Source organism: Tachysurus vachellii, chromosome 11 (assembly GCF_030014155.1).
Source record: "Tachysurus vachellii isolate PV-2020 chromosome 11, HZAU_Pvac_v1, whole genome shotgun sequence".
NCBI lineage: Eukaryota > Metazoa > Chordata > Actinopteri > Siluriformes > Bagridae > Tachysurus > Tachysurus vachellii.
This window is the reverse complement of record NC_083470.1, coordinates 5,495,118-5,513,126: the sequence shown is the minus strand read 5'-3', so window position 1 is coordinate 5,513,126 and position 18,009 is coordinate 5,495,118. Positions and strand designations below refer to the sequence as shown.

Genomic DNA, 18,009 nt, shown 5'->3' with positions numbered 1-18,009 from the left:
TATATATATATATGTATGTATATATATATATTGCAACAGTACAACAAGGAGAGTAAAATCTACATATGCTATATTATATAAGGGATATTGTACAAATAACCTGAAGGATATGTAGAAAAACAATGCATTAAGGCATGCAAACCTAACTAAAGTGTATTAAACCACTTCTGATTCACTTGTGTGTTTGGATATGGATTTTTATCAGTCATTTTATAGACACACTATGGGCCAGCATAGATTCTGGTGCCAGGGCTTCATGAATATGGGTGTGAATGGGGGAGTGTGTAGGCTTAAGGAGTAAAGCACTTTTTTACCTGATGCATCTTTAAAGTGGTGATGTTGAATAGATTCATTAAAAAAAATTAAATCAATATTGTATAGAATTGTTTATATTGGTGTGAATCAATACAGACATTTAATTAATTAATAAATAATCATCATCGATATCATTGTCCTCCAGCACAATAGATGGCAGTCGTCTTAAAAGTACGTTAAAGTAAAAAAAAAAATAATAAGTGGTTCATTAAACAGCAGATGAAGACGCAGGACCCACAACCAGGAAGTAGCCCAACCTTTAAGGGGAATCGGATTATTGTGTTTTCTACCTGTATTTTTATTAATCCCCGCCTTCATTTCTATGATTGGTTAGTCTTAAGTAATTTTCTGCGCTACGATTGGTCCCTAGTTTCTGCGCGCAATAAGTCTGGACTTTGAGCCAATCCTAACAAGGTAGGCGGGGTTGATGAATATGGGTGTGAAAGAAAAACGCTGCTAGTTCTGGTAGAAACCTGACCATCTAACTTTAAACTTACAAACAAGCTTGTTGGTTTTTTTTATACGTGTAAATCTGTACAGAGGTCTGTCTCGTAGTGACAGTTAATTTTTTTTTTGCATTACAACTACATAGTCCTGTTAGCTAAATGAAGAAATATGATTCTTTGTAGAATGATTAACTAATTAGCATTCAGAAGCTAGCTAACAACCGGGAGTGAGAAACCTGCAGGCTTCACTGGTGAGTTGCTTTCTTGACCATTTATACGTCTTTCGAATAAAATGCTCAGTTTTCGATTTCAGAAACACGAGTTGTATCTAATTAGCACGATTTAATGAGTTTATCAGCGAGCTAACGTTTCTCGAGCTAGTGATTCACCTAGTTTTTGGCCTTTGGGTTTCACTGGACGCTATTTAATCATTTTCAACCAAAAAAAAAAGAAGATAAATTGACCGTTATTATAAGAGTTAAAAAGCTAGACTCATATGACAGTCGCGTTACAAACCTAAACGAGGTTAAAGAGTCTATTAGGGATGGGAGTCGATCCAAATGAATTGTCGATTCTTTCATTCAGTCACTGGAACGTAGGAGTCGATTCAAACGCAGTAGAGTCGATTCTTTATAACTAAAGTTCGAGTTTTGCTTTGTTGCTGTCTAATAAACGTCTCTTTGTACACTATAAACACAAGCAGTCTGGCATTATTTTGTGTTGTAAAACAGAATTAACGTCAAAATAAATGTTTTATAACGTAACGGCCTATAAAAAGTGTCAAATGTGGAATAATTTTGAAGTTATGAGAGCTAAATTTATAACAGGTAACCTGTTAGGTTTGTGAATATGTTCATCTCCATTGGTACCCATAATAATGATTATAAAAGTGTTATCTGTTATCCTGCTTTGTGGGTTGGGTTTGGTTTGTTTTGTTTTGGAATCGAATCCTAAGACTTGGATTCGGAATCGGTGTCGATTCCAAACTGCTGTCCGGTTATGAGAGCTAAGTTCATAACAGGTAACCTGTTAGGTTTGTGAATATGTTCATCTCCATTGGTACCCATAATAATGATTATAAAAGTGTTATCTGTTATCCTGCTTTGTGGGTTGGGTTTGGTTTGTTTTGTTTTGGAATCGACTCCTAAGACCTGGACTCGGAATCAGTGTCGATTCCAAACTGCTGTCCGGTTCATTTCAGGCAAAAAAAAAAAAAAATGACCCTTTCATGGTGCTCGTGGCTGCCACATAGCAGGTTTCGTCTTACCCAGCACACATGTACACCTTTTGAGTAAGTTGTACCAAGGCATTAAAGTTAACACTGACAAATTGGTGTATATTTGGAAATTTTGAATAGATCACAATGCAAGTTGTGGGTAAAAGTGCATGCATTACAAGTACTTGGCACTGATGATGCATGCACAATGCGAACAATAATATGAATATGACTTTTGATTGATTTACAATGAGTCGTCTCTATTATGACCTTTTACGTCACCCGATTTAGAACTACAAATGAAACCGTTCGCACCATGATATAATATCTTAATGAATGAGAATAATGAGATTATTATCTTTTTAATAAATGTTAGCCAAAGCTTGGAATGAGAGAGATGGGTGGATTGAGATTGTGGGATGGAGACAGAGATTGACAAGGATAGGTGGAGACGCTTCTAGAGATCTGTGTACGAGGATAGAGATATCGATTGCTAAATAGACAGACAGACAGACAGAGACGAATAAATGGAATCTCACTCTTGGGTATTGTGGGAAGGTGATAATATCTTAGAATTCTCTTATTTAGCCAAGAGGATAACATCAGTTTTAGAGCACTAAAAAATTAAATCTGAAAATTAAATCTGACATGAGCAAAGTACTAACTAATCCCAGTAGTAAGAGGTCCACCAATAATTGCCACCATATTTTATTTTTTTGGTCTGTTATATAAGGCTTGTCGTGTGTCACATTACAACCCTATGTAACCCCATAGTGTGTTTCTATTTTAATTTGATTTCTAGTGCTCGATTTGCAAAGCAGATCAGTGTCAGAATCCCAGCCCCTCTTCCCTACCTCCTGTCTTTTACTGTGTGCAGTCTGAGGGGATCATTTACATTCAAGACAGTCTACTCTAAATAAATTGAGATTTTATGATCAACAGGGTTTTGTGGCCTTGTTTGTCCAGGTGAGACTACGGCAGCAGAATGACCGAGTATAAGCTGGTGGTGGTTGGAGCAGGAGGTGTAGGGAAGAGCGCGCTTACCATCCAGCTCATCCAGAATCACTTTGTGGACGAATATGACCCCACCATAGAGGTACTGCAAAGAACTTGGAAAGCTATGTATTGCAACTCCATTGAATACACTCAATTCTCACCCACTGGCTAGCTCTCACCTATCAAACAGCAGCTAATAGTCTGAGGGTGAAGCCTACTGTGAGCTTCATCTGAAACACATGAAGCCACCACTGTGTCAATGAGAACTATGCAGCTGAACACACACACAAGAAAGCCCCATCAACCCTCTTCCACAAACATGAGCCCAACCAGAGAGTACAGTCAGTGATGGGCTGTACATGTATTCTCTTGACGATGGCTTGTTTTTCTGGAAAGTCATTAAGGGATTAATAATTAGCCAATCTGATATTAGGTAATCATTAAGGTTTACGCCCCTAAGAACCAGCACTCTACTGAAATCCAGTGAACCACCCATGTGTTTTTTTATATGTATTTGCAAACCCAAGACACTAGATTAATATTCATAAATACGTTGTCCGACTAAATGGCTGGATCTTTATCCAGGACTCGTATAGGAAGCAGGTGGTGATAGACGGGGAGACTTGTTTGCTGGACATCCTGGACACCGCAGGACAGGAGGAATATAGTGCCATGAGGGACCAGTACATGAGGACTGGCGAGGGCTTCCTCTGTGTGTTTGCCATCAACAACACCAAGTCTTTTGCCGATGTGCATTTGTACAGGTAGGTGATTAACGTGGCACAATTACAGCGAAGCCATGTGAATTAAACACCGAAACACAAAGTTCTTACAGAGAACTTTCAGTCCTTCCTTTTTAATGAATTTCTTGCTTTCAGGGAGCAGATCAAGCGAGTAAAGGACTCTGATGATGTGCCCATGGTCTTGGTTGGAAACAAATGTGATTTGGCCAGAACCGTCGACACCAAACAGGCTCAGGAACTAGCCAGGAGCTACGGCATTGAATTTGTAGAAACTTCAGCCAAGACCAGACAGGTAAGCAATCATGGATGGATTTAACAGATTGCTTGTCCTTCTCCTCTAAGTTTTAACGTAAAATTTACACAGCTGAAGATGTGTCTTGCTCAGAGGTCACATGGATTTTTATTTATTTATTTATTTTATTTCCCCTCCGCACACAGGGAGTTGAGGATGCTTTTTACACCTTGGTCCGGGAGATCCGTCATTATCGCATGAAGAAACTCAACAGCAGGGAGGACAGGAAACAGGGTTGTCTCGGAGTCTCCTGCGAAGTCATGTGATCAGGAAACGCACCACCTTCCCAGTGATTCCTTGCAAGCTCATTAGCCAGCAGCTGAAAACTTTACGCCCACTCACTTGTGACTGAAAAGCTTTGTGAAGTGGTCCAATTTTTATTTTTTATCACCTTTTAATCCTGTGGCCTGAAATCAGCTTTGGCGGTGGAGTTTTCTACATTGGGCCCCCTGCTGGCTAAAAGGGTTCATTTCAAACTTGCTCACTGTGTAGCCTGCTGCGACGGAAAAGAGGGGCTCGATACAAGACATTTGACCTCTGCATTTATCTAATAAGTCGTTAAGCGATGAAATCTCGTCTTTCCCTGTTTTGACCTGAATATTATTTGTAAGTTCAGTTCTCAGGAATACTGTGAAGGCAGAAGTGCCTATATATAATTATTTTTTTTCCATTCACATTTCACATTCAATGTTTTTTTTTTTTAATCTACATATTCCTGCTCCCACTCATTTTATTTTCCATCTTAGCTTGTTGTAGCATCTGTGGTCTCAATGGAATTTTATTCACAAGGGCATTCAATGTGTTTCAGCCATGAGTTTGAGACGAGAACACTTTCAGATTGCAGTGATTGCAGACACTCTGGGGGGGAACAAAACACTGGAACAACAACAGCAACAAAAACAGACTGGGTTAACGGAGGTTAACAGACTTCTTTAGTTTTAAACTTGCATGTCGTGTTTTTTCTGTATTCTTTAATACTCTCCTTTCGCTCGCTAATTGATGCGGGTTATGTTGCAGACTGCATTAATGTTTGCGAATGTTGTGGTTCTGGTATTCAACAGTGTTTAGAAAGAAGCATTTGAGGAAGCTGAGGCCTTGCTGTTATGTGCCCAAATGCACACTCTGTATTTCTGTTTGTGTTTAAATTTGGCCAAAAGTATGCGCTGCCTTTAGAAGTTTGCCCGCAAGACATTTTTCTAGGAACATGATCATCATTTGTTTTCAGATTGCAGTGCCAGTAATGACTTTGTCTTTCTACAAAGAATCGACATCTTCATCCCATTCATTGCCTGGTGCTAAAATTCCCAAAATGTCTTTCAACATGACATTTTTTTCCCAAAAAAACTTCTTGTTTACTAAAATTGCTGTCTGGTTTTTTTTTTTTGTTTTGTTTTGCTAATTGCTTGATCTTTTATGCTGTGATTGGTTTGTTTGGTTTTTGTTTATCATGGCTTTAATCAAGAAATTTACAAATGAACATTTTTATGTCACAAGAATGACGGTTATATAAAAGACATTTCATGTGCCTCAATATTCTTTTCCTAGTAAATTAATTATAAAAACTCATCACCTTTAAGAAAATTGGTCTTTTTTTTGTACCTATCCAGTCTCTCCGCTTTTCTAATGTCTTGGTGTACTTGTCAGTTGAGACTTGGCTGTCAGTTCGATCCTAAAATAGAGCTTGGAGGCTCCTGCGTTCCTGTCCTGTGCTGGTACGTGGCTCTGGTTACACTCGCCAGTCGATGTTTCTTATTGCATCCGAACACGGACGAGCCGCACACTTCCCTGCTGCCGGCGCACGGTGTGGGTGTGTGTGTGTGTGAGAGCAGTTCTGTCTGTCTACAGCGTAAAGGTGCTACTGTAACGACACACTGCCAACATGCCTAAGGTTCAAGTGCCAGGTGAGTGTCTGACAGCACCAGCAACCAGAAACCTGCTTAGAAGCTTTGCAACACAATTGTGTGACTATTTTATTTTATAAATCTAAAACTCCAGTCATTGCTGATGTAGAACCCAAAACTGTTATTTTGCTTGTTTATGGGACACATCATGAAGATCTTCTACTATCCAAGCTGTTCTAGTTAATAAAAAGTCACTTGCGATAAATGGATTTATTCTACAGATAAATGACTTTATTTTTGTTAGCTTGAACCCAAATGCAATTTTAATAAAATTAGAAAACGTGTAAAATAAATACTGTTTTGTCTTTGCATTAACCCCATGTTTTGTTCAGTTCAATGCAAACAGAAAAGGATGTTTTGTTTAGTCTTGTTTTGTTTCCTGGGGTATTGTACTTCCTAACTGCAAACATTCTGATACTTTGAGAACCCTTAATGTAGACCCGTGATGCAGAAAAGTATACTTAATCTTAATGTGTGATATTTTAATCTATACATTAAGGTAAAAAAGGTTTGGTATGTGATCTTCACCTGACAATACGTTTGTTTTTTTCCTGTGGAGCTTCAGAACACAACTCTTTTTATATCACCTTGCAAGCTGCCGTTCTAGCACCACTAATATGCACACCACGACGATTTACAGTACAACATATACTTAAATAAAAAAAAACATCATTATATTAATTCCCTAATGACAGAATGATACTAGATACTACACTTAGAAACAAATAAAGGGCTACAATAGGAAAGAAATGCAGGTCTAATTGAGTCACAGCTTAAAGAGCGATTCTGGACATCTGCTCTGTCCCTGCTCTGCCGTGTCTGACTCGATGAAAAGGTAGAAGCCAGATCACTTTCACCCTCCAGTCTGGTTAAGTTACATAAGAAAACATGTAACCCACTCGTCGTACGTGCATTTGGGCTTCCAGGGGCCACAGGATTTTGGTGATCTTTATTTTTAGAGTTGGTCGCGGTTCCAGAATAGTCAGCTATTTTGTATAGTCTTCAGCCCTGGACATTTAGTTGATAGGTTGTAAAATCTGTTTACAATTTGGCCAAAGATTTCTAATGCAATTAATTAGATTTAATCTTAATTGCTAGGGTTAACTTATGACTGTGCTGGATACGGAACGTAGATCGATGACCTTTGCTTTAGTGTTTCCTTTGCTCAAAAATTCTCTCCTGCTCCAAAGCTAATCATTAACAGTTTTGCTGCCGTTTTTAGCCATACGTGTTGGAGCAAAGAAAAGCGCACAGGGGTTTTCCAGGACTGGAGAATGAGAATCAGTGCTTCTTAACGTAGCACTTCGCACTTTTAGATAATATAAAAAGTGTTAATAATCATGCACGTGTGTTAAGGTGATCGATTTAGACCTGTAGAGCAGTAGTTTCATTTAAAATCCTGAGAAATCTCTATACTCTGCATTCACCATTTTTTATGACTTATTTTAGCCTTGCTGAGTAATTTATGAGCTGATTTAGTTGGTTAGGTCACAGTGGTGCAGTAGGTAGTTTTGCTGTCTCGCAGCTCAAGGGGCAAGAGTTCTAACCTGAGCTTGGGTTACGCTCATGTTCTCCGTATTTGCAGTTTGCATTGGGTTTCTACTGAGTTCTCCAGGATAGACTGTATATCTGTGGCTACTTTAATCATGACAACGATGAAGAAATTAAAGAATGATCTAAGTGAAGCTATAACCACTATACCAATAGAACAAGGGTTCTTCAAGGATGATTAAGGGTCTAATGTACTAAATAGTCATTCTACTTTGAACCTTTTCTGAAACAGAAAGCCTCATTTGGATTCTTACAGAAAACAAACCAAATATTTGGGTGAAGCATAAAATTGGATGAGGCTTAATTAGCTTTTGCCAAAAGCCACCGTCATGTTTGGTATATAGAGTGTCCAGAAGAGCAGCTGGATGTGTTCCCCTACTCTCTTATGTCAGCTAAAGATAATCACAGCAATGATAGATAATTGACAAGAATATCTTTAGTCACTGATGTCACCAGGTTGTTTCTTTTAGAGCAAAAAATAGAAACACCAAGAGAAAACTGAAGTGGCCACCAAGGAATATAGCACTGTTAAAAAAAAATACCTTGTAAATGTACGGTATTTTATTTACCACATTGTTACTGTTAGTACTTGGTTAAAGCAATGTTACTCTGTACATTATTTTCTAATTAGATTTTAATAACCGTGTATTACTGTAAAACCGAAGCACACAGTTTCTGTGTATGTTCTCCTCCAGATTCCTCTCACCTTACAAATCATGCATGTAGATGGAACGGCTAAAATAAATTGTGGACATGTGTGTACAATGGTGTGACGTTCCACACAGTGTGTATTCCTGCCTCGTGCCCAATGTTCCAAGGCTAGGCTCTGGACCCACTGTCACCCTGACCTTGACCGAAGGAACGGATGAATACCTTTGTCTCACCAGGGGCGGCAATATTTGACCTTATATACACTAAATCTGGTACAATGGCTTACGTTTCTTTTTCATTTGCCCTTTCTCCATGCCCTCTGTCCCTTTGTGATTGGGATATTTACTACCTCAGAGGAGGGACAGCGTAAGTATTGGGGATTCCCGAGTAGGGGGGTGCAAACTTGAGCATGAACTGCTAGATACATCCAGTTTACCAATGCACCAAACTGCTAAAGTGGCTAAACATTGATGATATAAGGAAATAGATGAAGTTGGTGACTATGGAGTGGCTTGTGTGCTGTTGGGGAAGAGTGTGCTTTCCCTTTGTTTATTGTTCACCATTTGCATATAATGGGCTCTCTTAAAAATACAAGAATTTTTTTTTATGTTTTTCACAATTACTCTTATTATTGGGACAGTTTTTGAGCCCTTTGTAGGGGTGAACAGATAAATGGACATCATTTAAAAAAACATGCATTTCCTCTTCCGAACTTTCTCTTTTCTTTAAAGTATACTGTATGACTACTGATTGTATAATAATCATTCTGTAGTAAGTAGTAACCTAAGTAGTCAGTCAAGGTAAGTGCATATGTTTGCATATGAGGTTAAACATAATCAAGATGTTAAATATTTGAATAGTTCAGCTTATAATTAATAAATGATTGAATGACTGGAAACCTTCTTGAGGCCCTATCGTGATTCCTGAAGGTTAAGCGTTCTTAGAACACCAACAGTGGCACTTTTGATAGTGTTATATCCTGAAATGCTAAAAGTGGGCAAAATAGTGTGTAGTTCTATATGGAACAGCAGCATCAATCAAAATCCTAATTAAGTTCAGTTCAGTTCTAGGTTTTAACACTACAAAATGTTCAAGGCACTGCACACGATGCATGAATTACTGTATCTTAATGGAAGACAATTTATAATGCACTTGGGATAATGGAACTGTTTTCTTTTCTTCAATGTAAAAGTGTTATGGTGGGTTTAACATACTTTTCTTAAGTCTAATCTGCTGCTTCCCTTTTCTTCATCCTGTCTGATGGATCCTGTACGTTTGCTTCTGGGCAAACACGTTTTCAGATAAGAGTAAGTATAACAAAACACCTCGCTTTGCCTTTTGATGCTTTATATTCACGAGAGTTTGGGTCGTTTCATGTGTAGCTGAAGTGCATGTAAATTTGCGTTTAGATTCCCTGTGATTTTAATAGATCGCTATGATCATCATGTAAATCTTTGCATGGTTATGATGAATGTTAAGTCTCTCTGCCAGTACCAGCTGTCAATGTTCTGGCTTTATTGAGGTGTCATATTACTCCATCATCTGTTTTGCTCTCATGCCTTAGATTAAGTATTATTTTAAGTGGTCCAAAAAAATCTAGAATATATATATATATATATATATATATATATATATATATATATATATATATATACATACACACACACATATATATATATATACATATATTTTGTAAATATGACTCATGTCTGAATTTAAAATGAACAGCGTGTTTTGTATTTGCATAGGAACAAAACAGTGTGCATTTTGTTGTTTGGTTATGTCTTTGCCTTGAAGAACAATAATGTCTTTAGCTTTTCATTCATCCATTATCATCAGTGTGCTAAACACCAATCAGGTTTGAGTGTTTGTGGTCTTGTTACAAGTCATGATAGTAAAAGATGTTTTTTTTTTTCCATTAGAAACCGACGAACACATGCGTGCATTCGCTGAGAAGGTGTTCGCCTCTGAAACCAAGGATGAAGACATCCGTGAGGAGATCTCCCTCTTTGGAGTGGGTGACTGCCCCATTCTCAACGAGGAGCTGGCACACCATGTGACCATGGAGGATGATATTGAGAGACGGTGAGGGAAAACATAACAACATGTAACAACAATAAAGCATGCCTTACCAGGTGTATATCTTTTCATTAAAATACATCAATGGCCAAATATCCAGAACACCCAAATGAGGTTCTTCATCAAACTGTTGCCACCAAGTTGTAATCACAATCATATAGGATGTCACCGCATGCTGTAGCATTACAATTTCTCTTCACTAGAGCTAAAAGTCCCAAACCTGTTCCAGTATGTCAATACCTCTGTGTACAAAGACATGTTTGCCAAGGTTGGAGTGGAAGAATTCGGGTGGCCTTATTAATACCCTGACCCAACACTACACACCCCTCTATTCCCCTCTATTTGCATTGTGTAACTGTTTAACACAGTCAGGCAAGTAATTATCTGATCTAACTATCAGATATCTGTAATTGCACCGTTTTCAGTTAGCCAACTTTGGTTGAATTAACAATCATACATTGGCTTTTATTTGCTGTGTCACTAATTAATGTCATTTATTGACAATTCGTGTGTCATTACCTCTGATTTGAACTCTCTCACAGCAAGAAGCATATCCTTCGCTCCCAACAATTGGAAGAAACACCAACCTATCTCGAAGTGCCTCACTTCCAGAGGGTGACCATCACAGGAGACTATGCCGCTGGGGTACGTTTATATATGAAAACTTCTGATTCTTATAAAAACTAGAAGTTGTGTGTAGTCAGCAGGGCTCTCAAGTTTTGAAGACAGGCAGGCATGACATCCCCTCCACCCAGCCATTTTTAGGGTCATGATTGAGGACAATGTCCCGTCCAGATACAAGCTGTTTCGTGTTGAGGTTTTGTTCAAACCGACCATCGAAAATACCCTCGCTAATGAATATGTTTTTTTTTTATTGGTAGTTGCGTTAAATCTTACCCAGATAGTGCTATTTTCTGATTGGCTATTGTGTAGCCTCTTTATTTGATTGGCTGATAAGTGTCAGGCTCGACTAAAAACTCCAGGGGAGACGCGCTTGATTCCTGCCCGGTTCCATAGAGACAGCGGTGTGGACAGATACATTATGGTGCTGCAGCATATTAAATATATGATAAATAGTCAAAAAGTTCTTCTGTGTGAGAAATACCATGTGTGGCAGGAGAGCGTGAGCAAAGACCGAAATATGTGACACTTGACAGCCCTGAGTCAGTTTCACTATTCTCCCCACTGTAATGCAAATTTTGTTTTTAGGCAGCATCATTTTTGTACATGAAATATACACGACAACCTTGTGCTTTTCTTTGGAAGAGTAAAGAATGGTAAGAACATGTACTTAGGAGCTAGATGTCTGTCTGAGATTGGACGGAGCCATGACATTTTATGTAGCTTTTTAATGGAGGGACACAAGCATGGAACCTGATTTGGTATCATGAAATTTTGCATGCCATCTCTGTCTGTTTATTAGTATGTGAATATGTACTGATAAAGTACCAAATAATGCTTTACATTTACCACATTTGTTTAACTTGGCAATTTATCCAGTGATAGCTTTAATACCTGCTGCAAAATACAATTGCTCTATCAAATATTATACAAACCACCCAATCCATAGGTGACGATGGATGACTTTGAGTTGGCCTGCAAGGGTCTGCACCGTGCTTTGAACATCAGAGAAAAGTACATGAAGCTGGCTTTGCAGAGATTCCCCCAAACCGTGTCTCAATACCTGCGTGAGATTGAGGGGGAGAAGTGGAAACCAACGGATCAGGTGCAGCCAGGTAGGGAAAAAAAACAATCTAGTACTCAATTTTTATGTGCAGTTTTGTTGATTCGATGATCATTCACTCTACTTTTATCTCATTTTTTTGTTTAATTATGCTTTATACCACATCACTGTTAAACTGTTAAATTCTCTATTCTGATTGGTCAGAAGCTGTTGATTAATTTTATGTACCAGTAGCTCTGCTTGCAAGGCAAATCACAGGTTTATATATATATATATATATATATATATATATATATATATATATATATATATATATATATATATAGTTTTGTTTACTATTGTTAGCATTCAGGAATCTTCTGGAACTGCATCACACTGAGCCATATCAGACCGCACCTGTCTTATGACAGCAAACCATAGCTACTGTTTCTGTGGTCATTTCTGCTCAATAAAACATGCCTATATGTATAACAGCCTGTATTGTGTGTGGCAGTCTTCACTTCACCTCCTCAAAAAGGGGAGGATCCTTTTAGCACCAGTTCTCTGGCTGCTAAAGCTGACTACGTGCCTCGCATGCAGGATGGCATCATCTACGTCTATAAAGATGAAGCAGCTGCAGACAAAAAGCAGCCCTTGCCTTTGCCTGCTCCTGACTACAACACCTTCATTGATGACATGAACTTCCTCATTGCCCTCATTGCCCAGGGCCCAACGTGGGTTTTCCAGAATGTTTTATTTTTTAATTATTTGTAGTATGCAATAACATGGAAACACCTAGAACCTGATGTTTCATGTAAATTGTTGATAGCCTCCATCAGGGGTGTCTAATCTTCTCTGCCAAGAGCCAGTGTGAGTACAGGGTTTCATTCCAATTAAGCAGGAGCTGCACCTCAATCCAGATCTTTAATCAGTCAGTGTTGGTTTTCATTAGACTTGGGTGTGACTTCTGTTTGGTTGTAACGAAAAACCTGCACCCATACTGGCCATTTCTGGATATGATTGGACACCCCTGGTCTACAGTATAGTAAATAATCACAATAATTACAGTGGCTCTAGAGGTACAGTATTTGGCAAGGATATTTAAAATGTATAGAATAATTATAAATGTAATTGTTTTTATGAATATTACACATGTATTTGATTGGGGCTTTTTTAGAAAGACGTACACTCACCGTCGTCTGAAGTTCCTCATGTCCAAATTTAACGTGCATGAGATGCTGAACGAAATGGAGGAGATGAAAGAGTTGAAGAAAAACCCCCACAGGGATTTCTACAACTGCAGGAAGGTACTGCAGATCTAAAGAACTAATCACTAGCTTTTATATATTGGCAGCTGAGCACTAAGAAATTCTTTTGTCTGCATTTTAGTCCTACATTTCTGTTTTTTCTGTAGGTCGACACTCACATTCATGCCGCTGCCTGCATGAACCAGAAGCATCTTCTGCGCTTTATCAAGAAGTCTTACCGAATAGATGCTGAACGAGTGGTGCACAATATCAAGGGCAAGGATATCACCCTGAAGGAACTCTTTGAATCCCTCAATCTGCATCCCTACGATCTGACTGTAGACTCACTGGATGTGCATGCTGTAGGTTCTACTCTCATAGTAATGGAATCCACATAGCTAGTAAATTAAATAAAAACATTTTTATTTGAACTATATACACCTCTAGTCATTTGAAGGGTTCTAAAATTGTAATATGGTGATAATTTGTCAGACCGGTATATATGCACAAACTGTCATCTGATCCTCAGTTTTATTCCTGCAGGGTAGACAAACCTTTCAACGGTTTGATAAGTTCAATGCCAAGTACAACCCTGTGGGTGCCAGCGAGCTGCGTGACCTTTATCTGAAGACTGAGAACCACATTGGAGGAGAGTACTTCGCCACCATCATTAAGGTAAGCAGCCGAAGGAACACACTGAAACTGCCAATTCATCACCATTTGGATAACCATCCTTCATTTGTGGCTGCTAAAAATTGGGCTTTGAAAAACAAACAAAAAAACTTTAATAAAATCTAATCACATTAGCTGATTTAATGTTTGATCAACCAATCAGCTTGGATCTTTATTACACAGGAAGTAGCCAGCGACCTCGAGGATGCTAGGTACCAGTATGCCGAGCCTCGTCTGTCCATCTATGGTTGTAATCCCAATGAGTGGATAAAACTCTCCAGCTGGTTCAACAAGAACAGGGTGTTTTCCCCTAACCTTAAGTGGATGATTCAAGTACCCAGAATCTAGTATGTTCTGATAATGTTGTACACAATAAACAAATAGCACCTGTATATGTCCATATACATTTTAACTGACTCTGTTGTCTCTTCATCCAGTGATATTTTCAGAGCCAGGAATTTTGTGCCTCACTTTGGGAAAATGCTGGAGAATATCTTCATGCCCATTTTCCAGGCCACTCTTGACCCGCAGTCGTACCCTGAACTGAGCATCTTCCTGCAACATGTAAGTGACTTAGTGAGCGTTATAGACAACCAAAAGTCATTCATCAATACAGTATACAAATAAAGTCACCAAATAAATGATTACTACCACCAACTAGTTATTATGTTCTCCAAACTACAGTGTATCTTAAATGAAGTTAATAAAAAGAACAAAGAAGTTGGATGTAGGTAATTGATATGGCATACAAAAAGGATTCTGTGCTGCAATTTGCTGCTAAATGTAATGAATTTGTCCATTACTTATACACCATGTTAATATAATTATTTGTTATCATTTTAACATTTGTAAAATCTAGCATCACCTCCATTTAAGGATATGTAAACCTTTTCACTCAATTGTCTGTCCTACTGTCTGAACAGCATTATGGGTTCATCCATCCTTTCTTTATCATACCCACAGGTCACAGGCTTTGACAGTGTTGACGACGAATCTAAGCACAGCGGTCATATGTTCTCCACCAAGAGCCCTAAGCCAAACAAGTGGGACAGTGTGAAGAACCCATCTTACACTTACTACATCTACTACATGTATGCCAACATTGCTATGCTCAACCAGCTGCGCAAGTAAGTGTCTATAAGACGGTAGTTTTAAAATGGTTTCAAAATATCAGGCCCATCGGTGATTTGCATTTAATGAGTTTGCTTTGGGTAGATAAATCTGTGGTATGCAGTTTAACCAGCAGAGGTCCTGGAAACCTAACAGAGCTGGCTAGACAACTCTATATATTGTACAGCTCTATGACACACCGGGACTAAATCTTGAATGTTTGTACATGTATTCTGAGGTATTACTAGTTTATATATATATAACATTTGTGTTTTCCCAGGGAGAGAGGAATGAACACGTTCCTGTTCAGGCCACACTGTGGGGAGGCAGGAGCTATCACTCACCTGCTGGCTTGTTTCATGACAGCTGACAACATCTCTCACGGCCTGAATCTTAAGAAGGTTGGTGTGTTACCTGTCCATATTACTAGCTGGCACTAGTTGTAGCTGTATTCATTCTGAGAACTGGTGCAGTGCTGGGTCAGTATTTAACATTCTGTGCCAGTGACCAGAAGACTGTTAAGCTGCTAGGATTGCTGGAGAACCACTTTTGGGACTGTTAAGCACAGCTGATAACACTCTGAATCCCAGCTCTATGATTGAATTATATTCCCCTGACCTATATGTTGTTTTGAATAAAATTATCTGCTAAATGTAAGGAAAAAAAAAAACAGATATAAATGATTATAGGAAACAATCTAGGGAACAAAAGCATATCTGCATCACAAACACACACACACACCAAATCTTATGAAGGAATAAAACCGTTGGAGCTTTGACGTTATAAGAAAATATTCAATGGTGGGTTTGTCTGATGTGGGTGATGTGAATGATCTAAAATGATTTTCCTATAACAACATGTTCCAAAGTGTTTTATTCCTTGCCTAACACAGCAATAAAGAAACCCCCCAAAAGAACAGTTTTTGCTGAGCCTGTTACAGTTACAGTACTCACCCTGTCAAAAATATTAAATACAAAGTGATCCATGTATATGGGAGCCCCTGTGTAGATTACATGGTTAAGAGTGCATTAATATGAACCATTTGTCTTTTTACATCCATATTGACAATCTAAGCTGGTGTTTAATAAATTAATAAAAAAAATTGGGAAAAAGGTTTGTGAGGTTCAGAGCATCGATGTCTCAACTGTAAACAAACGTTCTAAGCCATGCTGAGTGATGAACTCTGCCAGATTCTGTAATTATAATACTTACAATATTTACTATATTTTCCATATATCCCTCTGTCCTACAGAGCCCAGTCCTGCAGTATCTGTACTTCCTGGCCCAGATCCCCATTGCCATGTCTCCTCTTAGCAACAACAGTCTCTTCCTGGAGTATAACAAGAACCCTTTGCTCGAGTTCCAGAAGAAGGGTCTGGTGGTGTCTCTGTCCACTGATGACCCCATGCAATTCCACTACACCAAGGTAACGATATGACTGGGCCATAAAAAAAAGTTAGCCTGATACATACAACAACAGTCTTTATGAACATGTATGCTAAAGTCCATCAAAACCAGTGATTTAATAATGCTGTGTTTTGACCAAATCCTGTCATTTCTGGATGTGATCTAGAAATAAAACCCTACAAAAAAATCTTAGCACAACTTGAAGCTCTTAATATTAGTAGTATAGTATAGTATATAATAGCAGTATTTGCAGTGTAATAATATAAGTAAACGTAATGACTGGGGCACCAGTGGCTATAGAATGATGTAGAGTCCCCTTGGAAGAAATGTAAAACGATAAAGTAAACCTTTTTATCTTTCAGGAGCCCTTGATGGAGGAATATGCCATTGCAGCTCAAGTTTTCAAACTAAGCACTTGTGATATGTGTGAAATCGCAAGGAACAGCGTCCTGCAGAGTGGCCTGTCACATGAGGTAGGCTTTATTGGTTTTGGTTTTATGGCACATTGACTTGACTGACTGACACATGACTGTGAATAACAGCTGTTCATGGTCAATAAATAAAATGCAATAACTTTATAGACATTTCTTATGCTAGTCTTTATCTATGGTAGATTAATTAAAAGTAATTAGAAGTCTTTAAAGAAAAACTATGTTTATTTGTCCTTTTTGCTTAATGGACATAAAATGTACATAAATGCACCTTTGTACATCTATGTTTGATAAAGAGTACAAATTGTTTTGCTGTATTCTCTTTTTCTATTTTAAACAACCCATTTCATTCATCCCCAACAGGAGAAGGTTCACTTCCTGGGTGAGAATTATTTGCAGGAAGGTCCAGAAGGCAACGATATACGCAAGACAAACGTGGCTCAGATCCGTATGGCCTATCGCTATGAGACAATGTGCTATGAGCTCAACCTCATTAAAGAAGGTGTCATGGGTGACTAAATGGTTATAAAATCTTGTTCTCTAACACACACATACACACTGGTTCTGCATTAATCTTTAGCACTTTATATAATTTTATAAATTAAAAAAAAACATGCCATGCCATAAATAGCACTATGTTGTGCCCTGCAAAGTCTTTTACTATATCACTCCTCCTTATATAACATAATATTGCATAAATTGTGTGAAAGTGTAACAGGATTAGGTGCGTTTCTTCATACAAGTATAACTGCTGCTCCAATACATACCTGCAGATCCCAATGAAGGGTCCTGGGAATCTCCAAGGAGCTGTAAATGTTTTTTTTTTTTTAGATTATTTTTCTTTTACTAAAAAAAACAAGTATATATGTTGTCCAGTTCAATCTAAGCGGCGATTGTGATGTGATTATTTATTTTTTATTTTATTTTTTTGTGACAACATTTTCACGGGTTTGGAGTCAGTGGAATAGTGGAATGCTGGTCTAAAAAAAAACACTGTTGTGAATAAAGACACAAAATTTCTTTTGATGAATTTATTTTTGCTGAAATAAATCATGATGATCTTGAAACCCTTGAAAAGAGGTTTAAGTGAATAAATCATAATAAAATAAATAATTGAAGATGTGTGTCATCCTTTTGTGTCATTTTTTATCATTTCATTTATTTATTATTATTATTATTATTATTATTATTATTATTATTATTATTATTGGACTGAATGAAATGTCTTAGTACAAAGCAGTGCATTTCCCATTTAGATCAGCAGGAGAGGATGAAGTGCTTCATGGTCA

At 38.0% G+C, this 18,009-nt stretch overlaps 2 protein-coding genes across 2 annotated transcripts; both read left to right on the top strand.

Annotated features, from left to right (window-relative positions):
- The first annotated feature begins 749 nt into the window (after positions 1-749).
- nras (NRAS proto-oncogene, GTPase) lies at positions 750-5,323 on the top strand. Its single transcript, XM_060880867.1, has 5 exons — positions 750-1,012; positions 2,944-3,073; positions 3,559-3,737; positions 3,852-4,008; positions 4,155-5,323. Exons 2-5 carry the CDS (start codon positions 2,963-2,965, stop codon positions 4,272-4,274), a joined length of 567 nt encoding a protein of 188 aa, XP_060736850.1. The 5' UTR covers positions 750-1,012; positions 2,944-2,962; the 3' UTR covers positions 4,275-5,323.
- A 409-nt stretch (positions 5,324-5,732) lies between these two features.
- ampd1 (adenosine monophosphate deaminase 1 (isoform M)) lies at positions 5,733-17,838 on the top strand. The gene is made up of 15 exons (XM_060880864.1): positions 5,733-5,909; positions 10,034-10,196; positions 10,733-10,835; positions 11,761-11,926; positions 12,368-12,587; positions 13,031-13,160; positions 13,268-13,462; positions 13,644-13,775; positions 13,956-14,119; positions 14,210-14,336; positions 14,736-14,899; positions 15,163-15,283; positions 16,135-16,308; positions 16,652-16,762; positions 17,084-17,838. Exons 1-15 carry the CDS (start codon positions 5,888-5,890, stop codon positions 17,237-17,239), a joined length of 2,148 nt encoding a protein of 715 aa, XP_060736847.1. The 5' UTR covers positions 5,733-5,887; the 3' UTR covers positions 17,240-17,838.
- The last annotated feature ends 171 nt before the right edge of the window (positions 17,839-18,009 follow it).